The sequence below is a fragment of the Dasypus novemcinctus genome, chromosome 8, assembly GCF_030445035.2.
Source record: "Dasypus novemcinctus isolate mDasNov1 chromosome 8, mDasNov1.1.hap2, whole genome shotgun sequence".
In the NCBI taxonomy this organism is placed as follows: domain Eukaryota; kingdom Metazoa; phylum Chordata; class Mammalia; order Cingulata; family Dasypodidae; genus Dasypus; species Dasypus novemcinctus.
Window position 1 is genome coordinate 77,169,894 of NC_080680.1, and position 19,799 is coordinate 77,189,692.

Genomic DNA, 19,799 nt, shown 5'->3' on the forward strand with positions numbered 1-19,799 from the left:
CCCAGGTGTGAGAGCACAGCATCATGGCTACTTTAGCCAGGTGATAGTAGTAGACATAATGGAAGTACAGTATTAGAAAAATATTTAATGCCTAGGATTTAGTGATTAGATGAAGGGCCAAGAGGAAAGAAGAATCAAAGATCTGGAAATTTGGGACTTGAACACTAAGAGGACGATGGTACCATTTATTAAGATAGGTTTTCAAATGTTTAAGTAATAAACAACGTAAATCAGAAAGTAGAATTTAACTTTCTCAAGTTTTTAATATATCTTAAAAAAAATATTTTAACTACAAAGTAATTTCATAATTTGAAAGCATATTCCTTGATCAGCTTAGGCTTTTCACAATTTCTCAAGTGTCAGAGCTTACTAAAAATAAAGCCTACATCAGCTTTAGAGATTTATAAAAATTTTATACCAGGTCTTACTGCGTTATGATAAATGCAAACTCTAAACAGGGCCTACAAAACTCGGTCCCACTTCTTTGGCTAACCCTGCCTTCCTTTAGTTCCTGCAATATGCTAGGGTCCCCCCCCTTCTGCCTTTGAATATTTGTACATCTTTTTCTTTGCTACAGCAGCTCTACTCCTAGTGAATACCTATTGTCTTCAGGACTGTAATATAACTATCATTTCCACCTGAGATCTGGTTCCCATTATATGCCCTTATACCAAATTATACTTTCTCTTCAGAGAATATAGTGTATTTTACATTTATATGAGTATTGTCTGTCTTATTCAATAATCTGTAAAAGTCCCATGAGGACAGGAAGCATATCTGCTTTGTTCTATCACTGGCTCCCTAAACACACAGTACAGAACCTGCCCCACAGCAGGATTCCAGTATCTGTTGAATAATGAATGAGTATAGGAGCAAGACAAATTGAACACTAAATTTAGATTTAATTCAAACTGCTGTTCATTGGCAATCCTACATCTAGACTGTAAAGCAATTTTATCATCTCTAGAAAAAGGATAAAATATAAACAGCCATTTTATATTAAAAAAACTACCAATGTAAAAGAAGTATGGCCAAGGGTGTTTTGCTCTCATTTTTGTTTTTGGGCAGAGAGTTTTAGCAAACTAAATGCTATATAATTATTTGATGAAGATAGAAAGCAATCAAGATACTTCTCATAATCAGAATAAAGAACTAAAACAATGGTTGAAATTGTGAGGTTAAATGCAGATCACCTAAACTCAGTATTTGAGACACAATTATATCCTAGCTATTAATTTTTTCAAGGTTTTAGCACCACTAAAATAAGGTATATGATCTTTAAAAAAAATACAATACTGCACATAAAATTTCTGGATTTTTGTTTAAAGTGTTACTGCTTTATTTTTTCTTTTGTTGAATACACATTTGTTTTACTGGCAGTCCAGATAAACAAGTATATAAAGGAAATATTTAAATTTTTCTTCTGACTGATATTAAGATAACTGTGCAGATTAAAATGCCTCAATTTAACCAGAAGAAATGGTTTTGAATCATACAAACTTTTCTTTAGGAAGAAAAATAAAGACTGTCCAAAGGGGGTCTCCTAGTTTATAACACATTTCTAGAATTAACTCTCCAAAAAAAAAAAAAATTCAAAAATATTCATTACTAATTAAAAAATATGTCAATACCATATGGCTTTATGAAATACCTTCTAAAATTTACATTTTTATTTAAAAAGGATCCCAAGTTTTAAATAAACTGCTAACAATACCATTTTCTTCACTTAAAAGTGCATATCTCTGAGTGTGGGACTTACATACTTTTCTAACAAAGAAAATGCTTTTTACAAATTTTAAACACAAAAATCACTTAAAATATTTTAAGGGGAAAAAAAGAGTTTTCACCAAGTCATCTTCAAATAGACTGTAGTAGATGACACTGTTCTTCATATATATATATATATATATATATATATATATACACACACACACACCATAAGGATTCTCAATGAGAGACTTTGGCAGTTTTAAGACATATCATGGTCTCTAACAAGAGACACCGACATTAATGATGTCCTTGAAGATGGCAAGTGTCTTGATGGCTCAGTTTGAATAGATATATTACTGGGCTGGTCCTCCAAATCAGAGGAAAAGATGCTCTCTTCTCTTACATCAAGAGTTTGTTCAAGTGAAGCTGCCTGGGGTGAAATATCATCTGCAGTTTTATTCAAGTTGTTAGTAAGTGTGGTAATATCACACTCCTTGTCCAGAACACCAAATTCATCTTCTATTGTAACTACATCTTTAGTTTCAAATGATTCCAAGGAGGGAGCCAAAAATTCATTTTGTAGAGGGTCTTGAGGATCACTGTTGTCACATTCTATATCTTCCTTTATTCCAGAATCCTTTTCACTATCACTGTCAATGGTAATTACAACTGGAGAACGTGAAGCATTATCTCCGTGGTGCTTCTTATGCTTCTTCTTGTGTTTTTTCTTTTTCTTTTTATGATGTCTAGTATCAGTAGCTTTCCCTTCATAAACTATCTCCACACTTAGGCTCCGGGTCTTCCTTTTTCTCCTTTTGTGTTTTGTTTCTCTGTCTGACGATTGGTTGTCTGAAAAGCTGTCACTCTCATTTTTGTAGTTAGCATCCAATTTTGATGAAGATTTTTGGTAATGACTATCCTTTACTTTAGAAGCAAATTCACGGGTTGGTTGAGCCACTTCATTAGTACCTTCCAAATGCCGCGTTTTGTATTTTCGTTTCCCTCCAGGTTTTTCATTTCTTACCCGGTCAGGTCCCGTAGATGCAGTCTTTGATCTATTACTTGACAGACTTCTTGATCTGTGCCTTTCATAGTAGTAATATTTCCTTTCACTGTGATTATTTTTTTTCCTAGCATTTGTTCTTTCAGAAAAGGACTGAATCCTAAATTCTGGACTTGAAGATTGTCTGGAATAATGAGCTCTGGACAAAGTTCTCCTCCTATAGGAAGATTCATAGCCATCCCTGTCCTTGTTTCTACTATAAAAAGTATACTCCCACTTATATCTACTTCCGTAATTATTTCTTAAATAATAACGATCCCTATTTCTACTCCGTGATCTTCTTTTACCATGATCACTGCTACGAGACCTCGATCTGCTTGTGCTCTCACTACTTAAAGACAGAGTTTGGCTTCTTCTTGACCAACTGCTATCTCTAGTTCTTGATCTCTTTTTGTCTCTTCTACTTCTAGGTCTGCTACTATCCCTACTTCTGGACCGTTTGCTTTTCATTCTTTTTTTCCCATGATGCTTTCTACGAGTCTTCTGATCATGCCCACTTCTACTCTGGGAACGTGAATCTGAGCTTCGTGATCTTCCCCTCTTTCTGTGCCTACGGTTATATGGGGAATATACTCGGTTCCCTCTCAAAGATGAGTTCAAGTCTCTGGGAGATGATGATGATGTAGATCGTTTCTCTTCCTTCTTTGACTTAATTCTCATACCAGAATCACAATGACGTTTATTTATTTGCTCATCCTTTCCATGAACAGAGTGTGGAGATGAACATCTACTAACATCACTATCACCAGAACTGTAAGACTGTTCTTGTTCTTGTGTCTTTACTACATCCATTTTCTCATAAGAGCCTAACTCTTCAGAATCAGAGGACAGTTCAACAAGTTCTGGGGTCCTCTCAGCTAGTGGTTTAACAAACCCAACAATGACACAATTATCTGAAGAGGAATCACTATCATTATTTACATCCTCATTGGTCTGTACCCCTTGTATCTGAGATGCAGTTCCTTCAGTTACAAGTTCTTCATCTGAACTGTCAGAAGTATTTAAAAGGGAAGACATGGCAGCATGCACCTGTTCTGAGCTTGAGTAAGAGGGCCCTGGAGTTTCATCATCCCATGGTGCCTGGCTTACAGTGGCTACATTAATATCCAGCTCTTGAGTTTCAGTCTCGTCTGGAGATATTGTTATAACTGAAGAATCAGAATGGCTGCCTTCTTCATATGAAGGAGCAGGACAATCGTAATTAGCATGCTGATCAAAGGCCGCCATGTTAAAAGGAGAACGAGCAAAACTGATAAATTCGTGTATAAAATGCTCAGTTCGATTAAGTAAAAATGGTCTTAAGTCAGAAACAAATGCCTGACTCTCCAAATCATAGCGAGTAACATTACTCATGATGATGTGTTGGACGATATTCACTAAAGACCCATGAGCTCCAAAAAGAACTGTAAGTTCACGTTTTAACCAGGGGACTAATCTGTGAAGGCAAGCTGGATTTCTACGGAAAAATTCAGCTGAAATATCCCTATAGCGACCGCCATCTTCAATATTTCTAACACGAGCACCAGCACGATAAAGAGTCCGTCTAAAATTAATAATATCCTGTTCCTGAATTTTCCGCAAAGATCTTTCATCTGCGGTAGGTGGCCTCCTGATTGAAATTTGTCTCATAAATTGAGGAAGTTCACCATCTCTAGGTCTTGTTGAAATGCCTAATCCTTCAAATAGTACTCCACTATCAGGTGGAGTTGTTGTTCTTCTATTTGTGGTACTACTAGGTGAATAAACAGAAGCATTTCGCTCCCTTGTCATAGTTGTACGGTAGCGAAATCGTCGAACATCAGGGGTGGTGAAAGAACCATTATATGAAGGCCTTAAGACATACTCCTTGAAGTCATCTTCTGCCCTCACAGAATGGAAAATAGAATCAAAGGGCTGTTTACACAGCGGACATTCAGCTTTGTTTTTAGACCACTCCTGTACACAGCGAAAACAGAACTTATGTAAGCAGCGATCTAAGTAAGACACATTATCAAATCTATCCAAGCAAATGGGACACTTAGAATCAGGAGATGCATCAGCTGGGACTGTCTGCTGCAATTTGCTAGTGCCAGCTTTAGGTGAAAAGTTGTCCATTTTAAATTCCTTAGCAGCTGATGCCATTATCTGTAAAAGGGAAAGAAATATATCAGTGACCTGATAAAACAGGAGTGATTAAATAAATAATCTGAATAAAAATGCAAATAAAAACCTTAAAATATACTTTGGTGAAAACACTTGAGTGGTTCTTTATCTTTGAAACTTAAAGGAACAGTGCAGCATAGTAGTATATTGATTAATAGCACAGGTCTAAAATCAGATTTCCTGGGTTTGAATCCTGACTCCACATTAGCAGTGTGACTGTGGATCAGTTATTATCTCTGTTCTTCAATTTCATCTGTAGATCAGTGAAGAGAACGCAAAGATCAAATCAGTTGTTACATTTTTAAAAGACCTTAAAAAGTATCTGGTACACAGTAAGCTCTCAAATAATAGATACTATCCTATTCTTTTAAAAAATCTTGATTGAGAAATATCCCAAATATACCAAAAAAAGTACAAAATATATCAAGCACCTGTGTCTTCACTGCTTGTTTTTTTATTCTGAATTTTTAAGAGTAAATTAAATATTAGAGATTTAGCTCATGTCCCATCTGTCCTCTTATCTTCCTCATTGTCCCTCTCCTGAAAACAAAAAGCAAAACCACCACAATCCTCAGTTGGTGTTATTCCTCTGTATAGTTTTATACCTTTTATACACTTAGGCCTCTAACAATACGGACTACTGATTTATTTGTGGTAAATATTGTATATATACTTTTAAAAACAGCTTTAAACAGTTTTATTGAATTACAACTTACATATCAGAAAGTTCACCTGTTTAAATCAATTCTGTGGTTTCTAGTAAAAGATTCTTTCACCAACAGCAAGACCTTTTAGTGAAAATTAAATGATATAATAAATGTAAAAGCACTCAGGAGCCAATGCCTGGCTCCTAGGAACTGTTAAGTAAATGTTAGCTGCTGCTGTTATTATTATTACAACATTACTATTATTACTACACTGTTATATTTTGTTCAACACTGATTCCTTTAAGCACTCCTAAGAAGCCTTGCATGGCTTTTTAACCCAAAAGTTAAAACCACAAAGTATTTTGAAATCTTGATTTCATTCCTTTTCAATTATCTCGCCCACAAGGATCACTAGGCTCTTAAAGATTAGTTTTGTTTTCTTCAAGTTTATCAGTTTACAATGACCCATAACTTGTATCAATTTGCCAAAGCCAAACTCCAGTATGCATTACATATTGGCCTTGTTACCTTATAAAACCTCTTTAGTTGTATCCTAAACAAATAATTTTGTATATATTAATCATTAGTTGCTTCTTTTAAATTTTCTTGGGCCTATTACCCATCTTTCTCCGTATCCTCTCTCACAGGAAGTTCTATCCCTGGTCAACTGCTGTCAGGTTGGTCACATAACAGAACTGTCACTGTCTTTTTTTTAGAGATTTATTTTATTTATTTCTCTCCCCTACCCATGCCCCCTGCCCCAGTTGTCTGTTCTCTGTGTTCATTTGCAGCATGTTCTTTTTTGTCCACTTTTGTTATTGTCAGCGGCACAGGAATCTGTTTCTTTTTGTTGCGTCATCTTGCTGCATCAGCTCTCTGTGTGTTCGGTGCCATTCCTGGGCAGGCTGCACTTTCTTTTGCGCTGGGTGGCTCTCCTTATGGGGCGCACTCCTTGCGCACACCAGCACTGCACACGGGCCAGCTCCACACAGGTCAAGGAGGCCCGGGGTTCAAGAACTGCGGACCTCCCACGTGGTAGACGGATGCCTTATCCACTGGGCCAAGTCCGCTTCCCAGAACTGTCATTTTCTAAACAGACCTACTGGCCTTACCAAACTATAGCAAGAGCAAATAAACAAAATCCACACCAAAAATTTATGACTATGACATACAAGTATTCATCAAAAATTAAACTTGCTCTTCAAGGGCATGTTTACTTTCTCAGAACCATAAGAGTCAATTAATGCTGAGCAAATGTTTCTTCAAGTGTTAGAATATTTCTAATCTTCTATTCTCTCAACTGGAAATGAAAAAATCACCACTGTCCTTAAAAAATTAACAAGTCTGGAAAAGTAGAATTATAAATGCCTAATACTAATTGCTTACTTTCCCTAGTCTTATAATCCTATTAGACTTGTAAGTCTAAACTCTGAAACCTTGATATTGCATAAATTTCAGCATTTCCCCCTACTTTCTACCATTTTTTACCCACTCCACTTAGGAGGAAAAAAAAAAAATTATATATATATATATATATATATATATATACACACACACACACACTCTGCACACATGCACACTCACACACCCCTACATACCTTTAGGACTAGAGGCAGTTAGTTTGTGCATGTGTTGGGGAAAGGGGAAGAGCGAGGAGGGAGGGAACAGAGAGATTATCAGAAGACCTGGATTGAAGATCAGATTTCACCTAAAACTATTTCTGTAAACTGGAAAAATTCTCCTTGTCTGGACTTTAGTTTGCACCTCTATACAATAAAGGGATTATAGACTTTAACATTTTATCTAAATTTAGTTCTTTGGCATTTAGAATTTTAGTATTTACTGAACATTTTTCATTCACATAATCACAACCAAAAATGAATTTATTAAAGGATATTAGGTAGTAAACTCAAGCTCAAATAAAAATAAAGTTGTAACTATGATTTTTAAAAAAATGTAATCTTAGTCTTCCCTTCCCTAATCTTATAAGCCTGTTAATCACTTTGACAGTGCAGGAATGACTGGTGCTGTCAATAGAAGGTGAAAAGAACAAATAAATTACAGTTCTGTCTTGTATTGTGGCAATATAAAGGAATGAAGTGTTCATACAGGCTGTAACATGGATGGACCTTTTCGTTATGCTAATGAAAAAAAGCATCACAAAAGACCACATATTAAATGACTTCATTTATATGAAATGTCCAGAACTGGCCAATCTACAGACAGAAAGTAGATTAGTGATTGGGGGCGGGCTACATGAGGAGTTGGCAAGTTTCTTTCAGGGATGATTAAAGAATCCTACAATTAAGATTATGGTGATACTGCACAACTCTGTTAATATACTAAAATCCATCAAATTAAAGCCTTTAAACAATTGAGCTTTATAGAATGTAAATTTTATCTCAATAAATTTGTTAAAAATACAAATTAAGGCATAAAACAAGGATGGCTAGGAGACACATTAAGAGAAGCAGATTTAAAGGATAGAGACTGAGATTAGGTAGCAAAGGTGGACCCAAAGGCAGACACATTTAGACATTTAGTGCAGCAGGTTCTGGAAGCAGCCTTTACTCTAGCAATCCAGGAATTAGGACCTCAAATTAACTTCCCCACAGGGGAGAGGATGGATTAATTCTCCTGATCCTACTTCCCAAACTTCCTCCCAAATTCTAAAGTTTACCATCTTTAGGATAAACCAAACAAGCCAAATCACCATTCCCCCTTCCCTAAATCTTCAAATTTACTGGCTTTTACAAGGATAAGAAGCCTTCATGTCACAATTTGGGGAAATTTTAGATCATTAGCAAGCACACATATCTAGGGAAAACAAAAAAGAGGGTATCAAGAAGGTGGGGTCTAAAGAAGGCCATACACTGGACATTTCAAAAATTATAGTGATATCAAAAAAGCAGAACTGCTTGCAGAATTAAAAATTTTGTATAAATTCTAACTTCCTATAAAAGTCATATTCTCTGGCATTCCTTGACTTCTCACTATCATAAAAGTTAATCACCTCCTGATTCCATCTGGCAGAGTGGTATCAATCTAATGCAAAACCAGGGTTGAGAATCACCACCACTCACCAGTTGTGTGACATGGCGGAAGTTGTTTAATCTCTCAAAACCCTAAGTTTTCTCAATTCTAAAATGGGGTGACTACCAGTACCCATCTAAAAAGGTAGTGTTGGGGAGCGGATGTAGTTCAGTGGTTGAGTGCCTGCCTTTCCATGTACCAAGGTCCTGGGTTCAATCACCAGTATCTCCTAAAAACCAAAAAAACAAATCATAAAAAGGTAGTGTATGAAAGAATACAGTCCACGCAAACACTTACAGCACAGTGCTTAGTGCTGAGAAAGAACTCAGCACTCTTCCCCTACCTACATTATGTGAAAATAAAGTTAATTTTCGTAGTGTCCATCACCTACGACTAAATTGATTTTAATGACTGGATCAAGAGGACAATCTATAACCACCGAATTATCTTCATATTTAATATAATTATCATACTTACTATATCTAGGCAAAGTAGTTAAGAAAGATTCACAAGTGGATAAAATTAAAATACACACCCAGATAAAAAAATAACCCGAATGCTATCTCTTATGACCTTAATGAAACCACTCTAATTCCCCGAGGTGAGGTTTAATCACCAATACCAATAGGTGATATGGAAGTTACAGGACTGCTGACGAGATCCTATCAAATTTAGTTCCACTTCCAGCAATAAAAAGAATTGGTTGGGAACCATTCCCCTCCAAAAGCCATTCATTCCAGATAACCACGATTGCTTCGGCTGCCTCTATAGCTTTGCATTTCTTTGATTAAAGAAATTTCAGCTCAAATCTTGGATAGCTGTTTCTTAATTTATCTTCAATAACCTTGAAAATTACCTACCAAAAACTCTCTTCACTTTATCACTATCTGCCTCATCTCGAAGCTGCCTGCTTCCAGCCTAGGAGTCGGCAGCCCATGAGGAAAGCTTCCACTGCCCGGATGGATGGCAGTCACAGGCAGGCAAGCGCAGTCCAGAATGTGTATAACACCGAACAGCCAACTCTAACAGTCACGGTAAGAGCCGCGCCTCCTTCGGTAGAGAACTACCACCGGTCCGGATCTAACACAAACCCCACGTGCATTACATAATCACAAGGAACCTAATATTGTTATTCCCATTTTACAGATAGGCTCAAAGAGGTTAGGGGACTTAGCCAAGGTCACACACCCTATCAGTGGCGAAGCTACGATTCAGAATCGAGCGGTTATTTTTCGAGAGCCCTGACTCTTTCCAGTACACCGCCAGGCTCGCGCCCCTAGGGAGAGCTTCCACCTAAACGCAGTTCTCTCCCGCCCCCTGGGACAAATCCACAGGTGCGCCGCAGGAGCCGCCCGCCCGCCGGGACCCCAATCCAGTCGAGGCCGGGGCGGCCTGAGACCGAGATCGCCACCCCCAGGTCCCCGGGCCTCGCTCCTGCTCACCCAGTCCTCCGACCCCCGCGCCCATTGTTCCGGATCTCACTCACCTCGGGGGACGCCGGCGCAGGCCCGGCTGGGACGCTCGGGGCAAGCTCCTGACGGCCCAGGAAGCTGGGACGGTGACGGCAGGATCCGCGAAGTCGTACCCGGCGACTTCTCCGCCTACCCTCAGGAACAGAAGCGGGCGGGGGCGCATCGCCCTCCTCGCGAGACAGCGGAGACACAGGTTGCTGCTTCGACCCCTGTGACGTAAAGCGTTCATCGCCAATGGCAACTTAGGGGTAGTGGTAGCGAGCGAGGCCCCACCCCGCAGCCCCAGGCGCATCAAAACACTCCAGCCAGCTTAACGCCTGCGCACTAGAAGGGCGCCGGCACCGGGCGGGGCTTAGCGCGCACGGGTCCGAGACCGGGCCCTTCCCCCACCTCTCCCCGCAATGGGAGTTAAGTGACCCGCCAAGACAGAACTCACTATCGTCACCGTCATCATCCTTGTTATTACTAATCGCTGGGGATTACTAGCTGGTACCCGGAAAACACAATAACTAGCTAGTGTATTAGCTTGGCCTCATTTAAACGTCACCAAACTGCACAAAGTTACTAAAATGATTTACATTGTATAGATAGGTAACTGTGTTCCACGGAGGTTAAGTGACTTCACCACCGGTTGCACAGGTATGAAGTAACAACACCGGGATTCGACTAGGATCCAAAGCCAGATCTCAACTAGTATCCTGTACAGCCTTCAGAAAAATCGACTCCAGTCTGGGGAGAAATAGTCAGACGTACGTTTCTTGAAAAAGGACTCAATTTAAGAGATACCCACAACTATTCGTAAATGGTATTGTTATTTACGTCAAAGCTGAATATATAAACGTTTATATATATTTCTTGGGTAAGATGCGGGGAAAACGTTAATTCTTGCATCTTTAGATAACGATGCCCTATTTAAACGGCGAATTATTTTTTTCACATAAACTTTTAAATGCATAAGTACATTATTCTACATTGATACTGGACTGCCGCTGGGAAGACACCTGGCTGACAAGGCACGCGTATCTGGACTACAAAAAAAGCCATTTTTAACATCTTTTCTCATAGTTCATTCCATTCCTGAAAGGCGGGCTAGGAGTCCCCACCACGTGACCCCGCCCCCAGCTCCGGGCGGAAGAGGCCGGCCCAGCGGCTGTGAAAAGCTCCGGGAGGCGGGTGGGCGGGCGTTCGTCCGCGCTTCCTTCCGGCAGCCACCGCCCGAGAGGTTAATTTAGGGCCCGCAGCTCCTGCTCGCTCCAGCCGGCCGTCGCAGCCTCCTTACCATGGATCCAGTGAGTCGCCGCGCTCTGGTCTGGATTTATTTACTGGTAGGTCCTGGGCCCAGAGGGGATCCACGGTGTCGACTTCTTGGGCCCGCAGGCGGAGGCCCCCTATTCAACGCCCAGAAACTCCAAAATCCATTCCTGAAGTAAAGCGTTTCACTCCCTTACCTAGACTCCGCCTCTTCCTGCAGGACACGATCTTCCGCTTCTTACGTAAAAGCTGCTTCGGGAATCCTATTTGTTCGTATTTGCCAGTATAATCCCCACTTTAGCCACGCTACGTATTAACCTGAAGGGAAAACGGGAGGAAGTACCACGCACATTAATTTTTTTTCCCTGTTTCTCTCCCTTTTCCATTTTCTTTAGTTTTTTTTGATCGTTGTACTCTCCTGGGGATCTGTCATTTATGCATCAGCAGTAGCTGCGCGAGGCCTGCTATCGGTGGAATACCCAGACAGAATCTACCCGATGAATGACAATTACTAATTCCTTTGCATTTAATTCAAGTCTTTACACCTGATGCTTACCTCTCATCTGTTTGTATTTGAAAGCAAGAACACCGTCTCAAAAAACAATAACAACTGAAGCATGACAGTACCATCCATCTGCTCCATGGAATCTAAGGCCCCTCTCCAGGAAGTAAGAGTGGGCATCCCCAAATCATCAGGATCGAGGAAGAAGGGGACTGCAACTAAGGGACTGAACTAGACTTATTATTCTAGTAATGGAAGAATTTGTAACATTGATTTAAAGACAGGGGTCATCAGAGGTACTGAGAGGGACGACTCTGTAGCATGGGGCATTTTGGGGACATTGGAATTGTTCTGTATGATATTGCAAAGACAGATACAAGCCATTATACATTTTGTCAAAACTTATAAAATTGTGAGGTGTTCTAGACCATGTTTAGTAGCTGTGCTTCAGTAAGTGTTCATCAATTGTAACAAATGTACCACACTAAATAAAGATGTTAATGGAGGAAGAAAGTGTGGGAGGTGGAGGGGGTGGGAGTATATGGGAATCCCCTACATTTTTGATGTAACATTTATGTAATCTAAAGCGCCTTTAAAAACAAAGAGAAAAATAAAAGCAAAATCCCTAATACAAAGATAGGCAATTTTTGCATACAGTATTTTATAATAACCACTAATTTTTCTGACTTAAAGAGATTTTAGTCATTTATTTTCATATGACAAAAAACCTAGGTCTGACAGCCTTTGACTATCAGATGATAGACAGAATGACATGCTTTTCAAGCCAGAGTTTCTAAAATACTTTAAAAATGTCTCAGAAGGCCTCCTTTAAAGCAAAATTGTGTAGAATTTCTGTTCTTGTATTTGTTTATTGTAACAGTTTGCTCTGTTGCATTCCCTCACACTAGACTGGAATAAGTAGTCTATAAGAAACATTCTGTCCTGGCTAAATAATTTTCTTCCTCTTGTTTTCCAATTCAAGAATGTCTGGAAAAAGTCGGCGATCACTCAGGTTATGTTTGCATGCTCAATTTTTACTTACTAAATGATTCAAAGGATCTCAAACTATAGAACGTCTAGAAAGAGAGAGAGCAATATGGTTCTGAGAGTAAGCTTTAATAAAGTTAGTTTTCCAGAAAATATATTCATAAAGATGGTCCTGTAGGAACAAATTTGGCCTTGAAATTTTTAATCTTCAATGATGTTGATCAGGAAATTCCTTCATTGGTGGAACAACTTCTCCAGTCTCCAGAATTATATCACCCTAAGAAAACAAAGATGCATTAGTAGAAAAATCTTGAGTTTTGTAGGGGTGATAGCTCCACTCTGTTCCAAGTTGGTCACATCTCCCATGGGAAATCTAGTTCAGCTCTGGTACTTTAAGAGGACTAAGACATAATAGAAGCTATATAAAGATGAGCAGCCAGTATTTGAAATCTTAAGATACAAGGGAAAGAATGGGGAAAGTTTCAGAAAGAAACAAAACAGAGAGGATGTGAATGTCTGTTAATGCCGGTCCTGGATGTTAAAATGAGCATTCTTCAGGTTCTCAAAAGGGAAGATTCCCAGAAAGATCCATGGCACAGAAATAGGAAAGAGCCAAAGTAGGAAAAAAAAAAAAAAAAAAAAAAGAAATAACAAATGCTACAGAATCAATCAATGTCATTCCTCAAATGACAAAATAAATGAAAAAAATATATAAATAAAACAAATGGAAGAATAAATAAATATAAATTACCCACTTGCCAAAACCAGCAAGAGAATTTTCTATTTTGAGACCAGAGAAATCCTCTTTTATTTCCTAAAGCAGCATTCCAGCTAGGAGGATTAGCCAAACTTTGTGATTCTCCCTAAAATTTTCTTTTGTTGCAACAGATAATGGATTATTGGGATTATTATGTTATTTGATTTGATTGAAGCAAGAATCAACACTGAGTATTGTTTTTAAACTGACAATTTAGAGATTGATGGTAGTTCATTATCTGTGGCTAGAAAGAGGCCAAGATCATAACTTGTATTTTACTATACTATACAATAATCTCAGAAACAGCCAATTAAAAATGCCAACTGACTATGGAGTAATCTTTAACACTGAAATGACATTTTAAATGAGTATAATGCCATACGTTTTCATAGTATAAAAATTTTAAATATGCATTAACAAATTATAAATTACAAATAGAGAAGTTAAGGTTATACCTTGAAAATGAGGCAAAAGTCATACAGCAAATGACAGTTTAGAAATAACAGAGGAACCCAGTTGCTATCACTATGCTCAGAGGTCTGCATGTCTGCTAGTTTTCTAAATTCTTTACCCTATATGAAATAGCGTCCAGTGAAAATTTATCGGGACCTTCAATTCACTTTAGGACTACCAAAGTCATACAACAAATTTTACAGACAGGTTGAAAATAAAAGTACACATGTCCCATTTTCAATTGTAATTGCTTCTTCACAATACTCTTTTATATATATATAAAATACTTAAAATAAGCACTTAAATTGGGAGCAAGAAGACAAGCATTTTAGTCTATTCACTTGGGAAAGAAAAGGAGAGAAATAATGAACAAAAGAAAAATCTATTTTAAAGACTTACTGGGAATATTCTGGGCTTCCTTTCAACAATGGCATATGGCTTTGTCTGCAATAAAAATAATGCTTTGTTAAGAATGGTTTGACAATTTATTCTGAAAAATAAAATAGATCATTTCCCAAATTTTTAATTTAAGCCCCCAACTTTCATCAAATCCAGGCTCATACATCCAGCTCTTTACTCAACACCTCTCCTTGGCTATCAAATCAACATCTCCAATTTAACAGGTCCAACATTTAATTTCCCCCAACCCCTAACAACAACTCCCCTATCTCAGGACTTTCAACCTCCCAGTTGCAAAGGCCAAACACTTTGACTCCTTAGCAGATGCTGTTGGCTTTACCTTGAGAATATATCCTGAATCGAACTGCTTCTCCCCACCTTCATTACTACCATCCTTGCCCAAGCTTCTATCATGTTTACACCCAGATTACAGTAATAGGACCTTATCAGTATCCCTGTTTCTACTCGTGCTCTCCTACAGTCTCTTCTCTACAAAGCAGGAAGAGTAGAGTGATCCTTTTAAGATGTGTCACTCCTCTATTCAAAGTTTCATAATTCTTAGAGAAAAAGCCTAAGATCTTACTGTGATCTCTAATACCCTATACAATCTGGCCCTTGATTACCTCTGTGAGCTCCTACCATTCTCTCCCTCAACTTACCATACTGTATCCATTGTGGCCTCTTTACTATTAGTCTAGTTCAAGCCTGTTTGTATCTCTGGGCATTTGTACTTAAGGATTCCTCTACCTGAAATGCTTTCCTCCTAGATTTGTGCTTGGCCCATATGCTCATTTCATTTTTGTCTCTATTCAAATATCACTGCTCAGAAAGGCCTAACTAAAATAGGAGTCCCTGTCATTCTCTAGGTTTCACTCTGCTTCATTTTTCTTCTATAGATTTCATTACCTCCTGACAGCATATAACATTATATTCATGAGAAGAAGGTTATTTTGGATTTATTGCTAATCACCAGCATTCATGCCCTGGAGAAAGACTGAGGGACATTAGATAGTTCCCAAATGTGTGGTACTCGGGAAGAGGTGCATCCTGAGTCCACAGACAAGCCATTTTCCACCAAAATATGTACTGTCATTTTAGAAAATTACATTATAGGGCCTTAATAATAAATTGAGAAAATAGAGGGGAAAGAATCAGACAGAAAAAGGGAAGGGAGATGGAAAGATAACAAAGAGGCTTTGTTTATTTTAAATTTTATCTTATATCAAATCTATGCTCAAAAAAGGGAGCAGAGGGAAATGGATGTGCCTCAAGTGATTGGGCTCCCACCTACCACATGGGAGGCCTGTGGTTCAGTTCCCAATACCTCCTAAAGAAGACAGTGAGCTGGCGTGACCAACAGGTGCAGCAAGCTAACACAACAAGATGACACAATAAGAGACACAGGAAGAAAATAATGAGAGACACAACAAAGTAGGGAGCAGAGGTTCCCAGTGCTTCCTAAAAAGGATGAGCAGGATGGCACGCTGGGCATGTCAAGATGATACAACAAGAAACACGAGAAAAACCATAATGAGAGACATGACAAAGCAGGGAATGGTGGTGGCTTAACAGTTAGGTGCCTTCCTCCCACTTGGACGTCTCGGGTTTGGTTCCCGATGCCTCCTAAAGAAACAAAGAAAATGAACAGACACAGCAAGGCAAACAACGAGGGGGTGGGGAGAGAAAAATAAATACATCTTTGAAAAAAAAAAGGGGGAACAGAAATTCTTTTCTTCCTTTCAACTCAGGACTCCAAGCTTAGATTAGTATTCTGGTCATTTAAACACTATTTCTATGAGGAAATGCGTTCCAAGTTGTAAACAATTAATATAAAAACTTCTTAAATAACCATACTCATTAAATTTCATTTAATCTTTCCCATAAAAGAATTCAAAGTGGTTCAAAATCAGTTAATAAGTAGTCAGTTATTTCCATTAGGTAAAAGCAGGATAAGAAAGGATAGGAAGTAATTTTGGACAATATTATTTAATAATTCTGAAAAATACATTCTTAAAACATACTTACATTCACATGATATTTGAGATAATAATGAATTATCCAGGCAGGTATAAGTACATGAGTAAAAGCAAAGACACTGTGTCCGTATACTTTATAGAGCTGAAAAAAAAAATACATATACAAATAAATATCCTACTTTTATGTTTGTGGCAGAAAAAAAGAACATCAATGAAATAACAATGTGATTATTTCACAAATTTTCCAAATTCTACATATATCCCTATTGCCCTTAGCTAACTTCACTCACCTGAATATTTATGCTAAATACAGGGCCTGCTAGAGGATACCTATAGAGTCCAGAACAAACCAGGATTAAGGCAACTAGCATTTTACAGGACTATGGTAAGGCAATTGTATACATATGTTTTAAAAGAAGACTTTTTGCTGGGAAGTCCCTAGTGGGCACCCAGCACCCCATGCAGTGTGGGGATCAGAGCCCCGCCCCGAGAAGAAGGAGGTTCTGTTCCAGGGAGGTCCCTCCTCCAGGTAGTCTTCAGCTGCTGTGCCGCCCATCCCTGGCTTCTGACCCATGGGCCCTGGCCCTGTGCCTGTCCCCAGGATGGATGCCCAGGTAATGCCCTGGGTGACGCCCGGGTGGGTGAAAAGGAAGAAAAGAAAAAAAAAGATGACTTCTAAAAATATCCTTATAAGTTTGTTAAAGATAAAAACATAGCATAAGTAATGAAAGAATAATCTTCATCAATTTAATCAGAATAATCAAACCTACAGAATTTTTCAGGTAAAGTCATCTCTCTACTTTAATAATTTCAGAGAGCCTCAATCAACATCACTTGTATCATTCTAGGTGTAAGGCAGGCAGCTTTTAGCATACCAATGCTGGAAAAGGAATGTTTTTACATACTTGGATGGGCGTATTCCAAGCTCAATCTGAGATACCTTCCTGCACACTACTTTAAAAGAGGAAGACAAAAAAGAACTAAAATATGAAACTTTTATGTGGCAGTCAGTTCGACTGAAATATATCTGTTCTTTCAGGGAAAGGACCATCTAGATTATAAGTACTATTACAGATATAATTATGGAGGAAAAGTTAACTCAAAGTACAGTAAGAAGTTTTTCAACAAATGACTATTTACTTCCTCAGATCACTGACTGCTCATCAACCTGTGACTACCAAAATCAATAAGCAGTGTCAGACATACAAAGGGTTAGGGGAAAGTTGAATTAAAGGGTTGAATTTTACCACTATAAACAAATACCGAATACTATTTTCCCAGAAAATCTGCACCAATTCTGTTGCACCTGACTTTGTAGCACAGAATTAAAGACCGGCGATTTCAAAGGGAGCTCCATCAATTCCCAACTGAATTGTCATGGGTAAATCATTGAATTTTTGTAGGTATCACATTTAAAACAAGAATTAGAAATAGTTTCAACCTCAAAGGAGTAAAGAATTAAGTGAAGTAACATGTAAACCCTCAGCAGAACATACATAGTAAGCATCTAAGTGTTACTTACTAGTATTATTACTATTGCCAATACTGTAGGTAACAAAGTAATTCTGAGATGTAGTGTTCTTCATTATCCTCAAGTGGTGTGATTAACAGACCTCAAGAGAATAAAAGTAAAGAGAAATAAAGAAAAAATAAAAACGGACCTGAAATGAGTGGTTTTCTGCAGAATAAAGCCCAGGAATGTAATGTTTTAATGAGTTAGTGAGTTCAGTGAGTTAGAAGTATATAGTGGTAGCTGAGATGCCGTTCTTGAACATGACTCAATAAGCATACCAAGAGGATGCTGTCTTTTATGGTCATCAACATGGGGCTGCAATACCAGCTAGCGGCTCACTGCACCGTCTGGCAGTTGGGTGTAGTGTTAGTTGGTCTTTACAGTCTCAACCTTTAAGGTTAGACAAGTGTCCTCAAATACTAAAATCACGTAATTTTAACTCTAGTCAATGCTTGGCTAACATTCTGAACCAAGATTTCTATAGTCGAAAGAACCAAACGAGCATCGTCGCAAAGATTTGCCTTCTTCTCATCACACTTGACAGCACAAGGCAATGACTCTCCCAAAGCCATCTATGCCTCTGGACGGATGCCCAGCCCAGGACACTTAGCACAAGACAGTGTCCCGGCTAAGCCTAAATCTCTGCTGAATCTGATTCTCCATTGGGGAACAAAGGGGACTTCGAGTCACAACCTGGTGTGGCTGAAATGAGCGGACGTCAGGGCAGGACTGGGGACCCCGGTGGAGTGTGCGAGGGGGCGGCGGCGGCCTGTCACTCACCGTTTTCCTCCAGGGGGACTTGTTCTGCAAAAACTTATTCCAGAATTCCTCCAGAGGCCACACCTTCCGTGGGGGCAGCACCGGCTCTCGAGGGCTCAGCTCTTGGTCCTTCAGCCATCGCCTTCTCAGTTCTCGCAGCTGCTGCAACCGCAGCTTCTCGTCCGGCGTGTACCCCGACATGTCGCCGCCGGTACCAAAGAAGAAGGACACGGCGCAACACTACCCAGGGTCTTGTCCCCGGCGTGCGCTCCCGTTCCTCAAAGCGACCTTGCGAGGACGCCGGAGAGCGGCGCGCGGTTATGACGCTAAAACCCCGCGCTGTCACTGTGGCGGCTCTGAACGTCGCTCGAGGAAAGCAGTGACTGGGCATGCGCAAAGGCCTCCACGAAGTTTATAGGGCCGCAGATTTTAAATCGTAGGGCGATGGGGCTTCCTGAGTTACGCGTTAAAAGAGAAAGTGACAGATAAGGAGAGAGTATGAAAGATCAGAGGACTGGAGGTTCTAATAAGAACTGTTATGTTGGGAGCTAGAAGTATGAGAATTACTTTTCAATGAATGATGTCCAAATGCAAAATTCTTTGCTTGCCTCTGCTACCTCGGAATCCTCGTCCTACAACCTAGTGAGCCCCTGGAGGCTATTACATCCAATTTCAAATCCCAGACGTGTCAATAACTGGTAAAGTGACCTTGAGCAACGGTCTTAGCCTATTTCTTCATGTGTATAATGGAAGTGAAAAGAGTAGTTTCAAATCTAGCAAAATTAGCATAAATGTGTTCATCCTTTGACCCTGCAATCCCGATCTAATTCAAAAATATAAAAGGTAAAAATATTAAAGGGCTGTGTACCACTATTCATTGAAGCACCATTTATAATAGCAAAACACTGGAAATTACCCCCTAAAATCCGAAGAATTGTTGACTATTTTATGGTACAACCATGCAATGCAGTGCTAATGCAGCTGTGAAAAGTAATACGGAAGACCTCTATATACGAGCATGGACTAATCTCCATAATACCTTGAGTGAAAAAAGCTAAGCGGAGAGAAATGCATATGGCATCCTGCCCTTTATCCAAAAAGGTTGGTGGGGTGGTAATACTAAATACATATACGT

The 19,799-nt window shown here is 39.1% G+C and overlaps 2 protein-coding genes and 1 long non-coding RNA gene across 5 annotated transcripts; 1 reads left to right on the plus strand and 2 right to left on the minus strand.

Annotated features, from left to right (window-relative positions):
* Window positions 1–238: 238 nt before the first annotated feature.
* TOPORS (TOP1 binding arginine/serine rich protein, E3 ubiquitin ligase) lies at window positions 239–11,541 on the minus strand. 3 transcript variants are annotated; one of them, XM_071216809.1, is made up of 4 exons: window positions 11,347–11,541; window positions 10,082–10,276; window positions 4,983–5,168; window positions 1,316–4,897 (listed from the first exon to the last, which is right to left on the minus strand). In XM_071216809.1, exon 4 carries the CDS (start codon window positions 4,892–4,894, stop codon window positions 1,970–1,972), a length of 2,925 nt encoding a protein of 974 aa, XP_071072910.1. In that variant the 5' UTR covers window positions 4,895–4,897; window positions 4,983–5,168; window positions 10,082–10,276; window positions 11,347–11,541; the 3' UTR covers window positions 1,316–1,969. The 3 variants fall into 3 exon arrangements, with proteins under 3 accessions (XP_071072909.1, XP_071072910.1, XP_071072911.1); XM_071216810.1 differs by having other exon boundaries at window positions 1,880–4,897; window positions 4,995–5,168; window positions 11,347–11,495; XM_071216808.1 differs by lacking the exon at window positions 4,983–5,168 and having other exon boundaries at window positions 239–4,897; window positions 11,347–11,538.
* On the plus strand, window positions 11,188–13,462 carry LOC131279459 (uncharacterized). Its single transcript, XR_009186823.2, has 2 exons — window positions 11,188–11,392; window positions 11,714–13,462. It is a non-coding gene; the product is annotated as an uncharacterized lncRNA (long non-coding RNA).
* Window positions 12,918–19,008, minus strand: NDUFB6 (NADH:ubiquinone oxidoreductase subunit B6). The gene is made up of 4 exons (XM_004482363.4): window positions 18,686–19,008; window positions 16,442–16,534; window positions 14,417–14,461; window positions 12,918–13,084 (listed from the first exon to the last, which is right to left on the minus strand). Exons 1-4 carry the CDS (start codon window positions 18,863–18,865, stop codon window positions 13,016–13,018), a joined length of 387 nt encoding a protein of 128 aa, XP_004482420.1. The 5' UTR covers window positions 18,866–19,008; the 3' UTR covers window positions 12,918–13,015.
* Window positions 19,009–19,799: the final 791 nt, after the last annotated feature.

Excerpts from the sequence above, each read along its gene's own strand:
- NDUFB6 (XM_004482363.4), bottom strand. The coding sequence starts at position 18,865 with ATGTCGGGGTACACGCCGGACGAGAAGCTGCGGTTGCAGCAGCTGCGA. Across the intron at positions 14,462-16,441 it reads ATCTCAAATATCATGTGAAT|ACAAAGCCATATGCCATTGT; the intron begins GTAAGTATGTTT and ends TTTTTATTGCAG. Across the intron at positions 13,085-14,416 it reads GGAAGCCCAGAATATTCCCA|GGTGATATAATTCTGGAGAC; the intron begins GTAAGTCTTTAA and ends TTGTTTTCTTAG.
- TOPORS (XM_071216808.1), bottom strand. Across the intron at positions 4,898-10,081 it reads CTGCGCCGGCGTCCCCCGAG|ATAATGGCATCAGCTGCTAA; the intron begins GTGAGTGAGATC and ends TCCCTTTTACAG.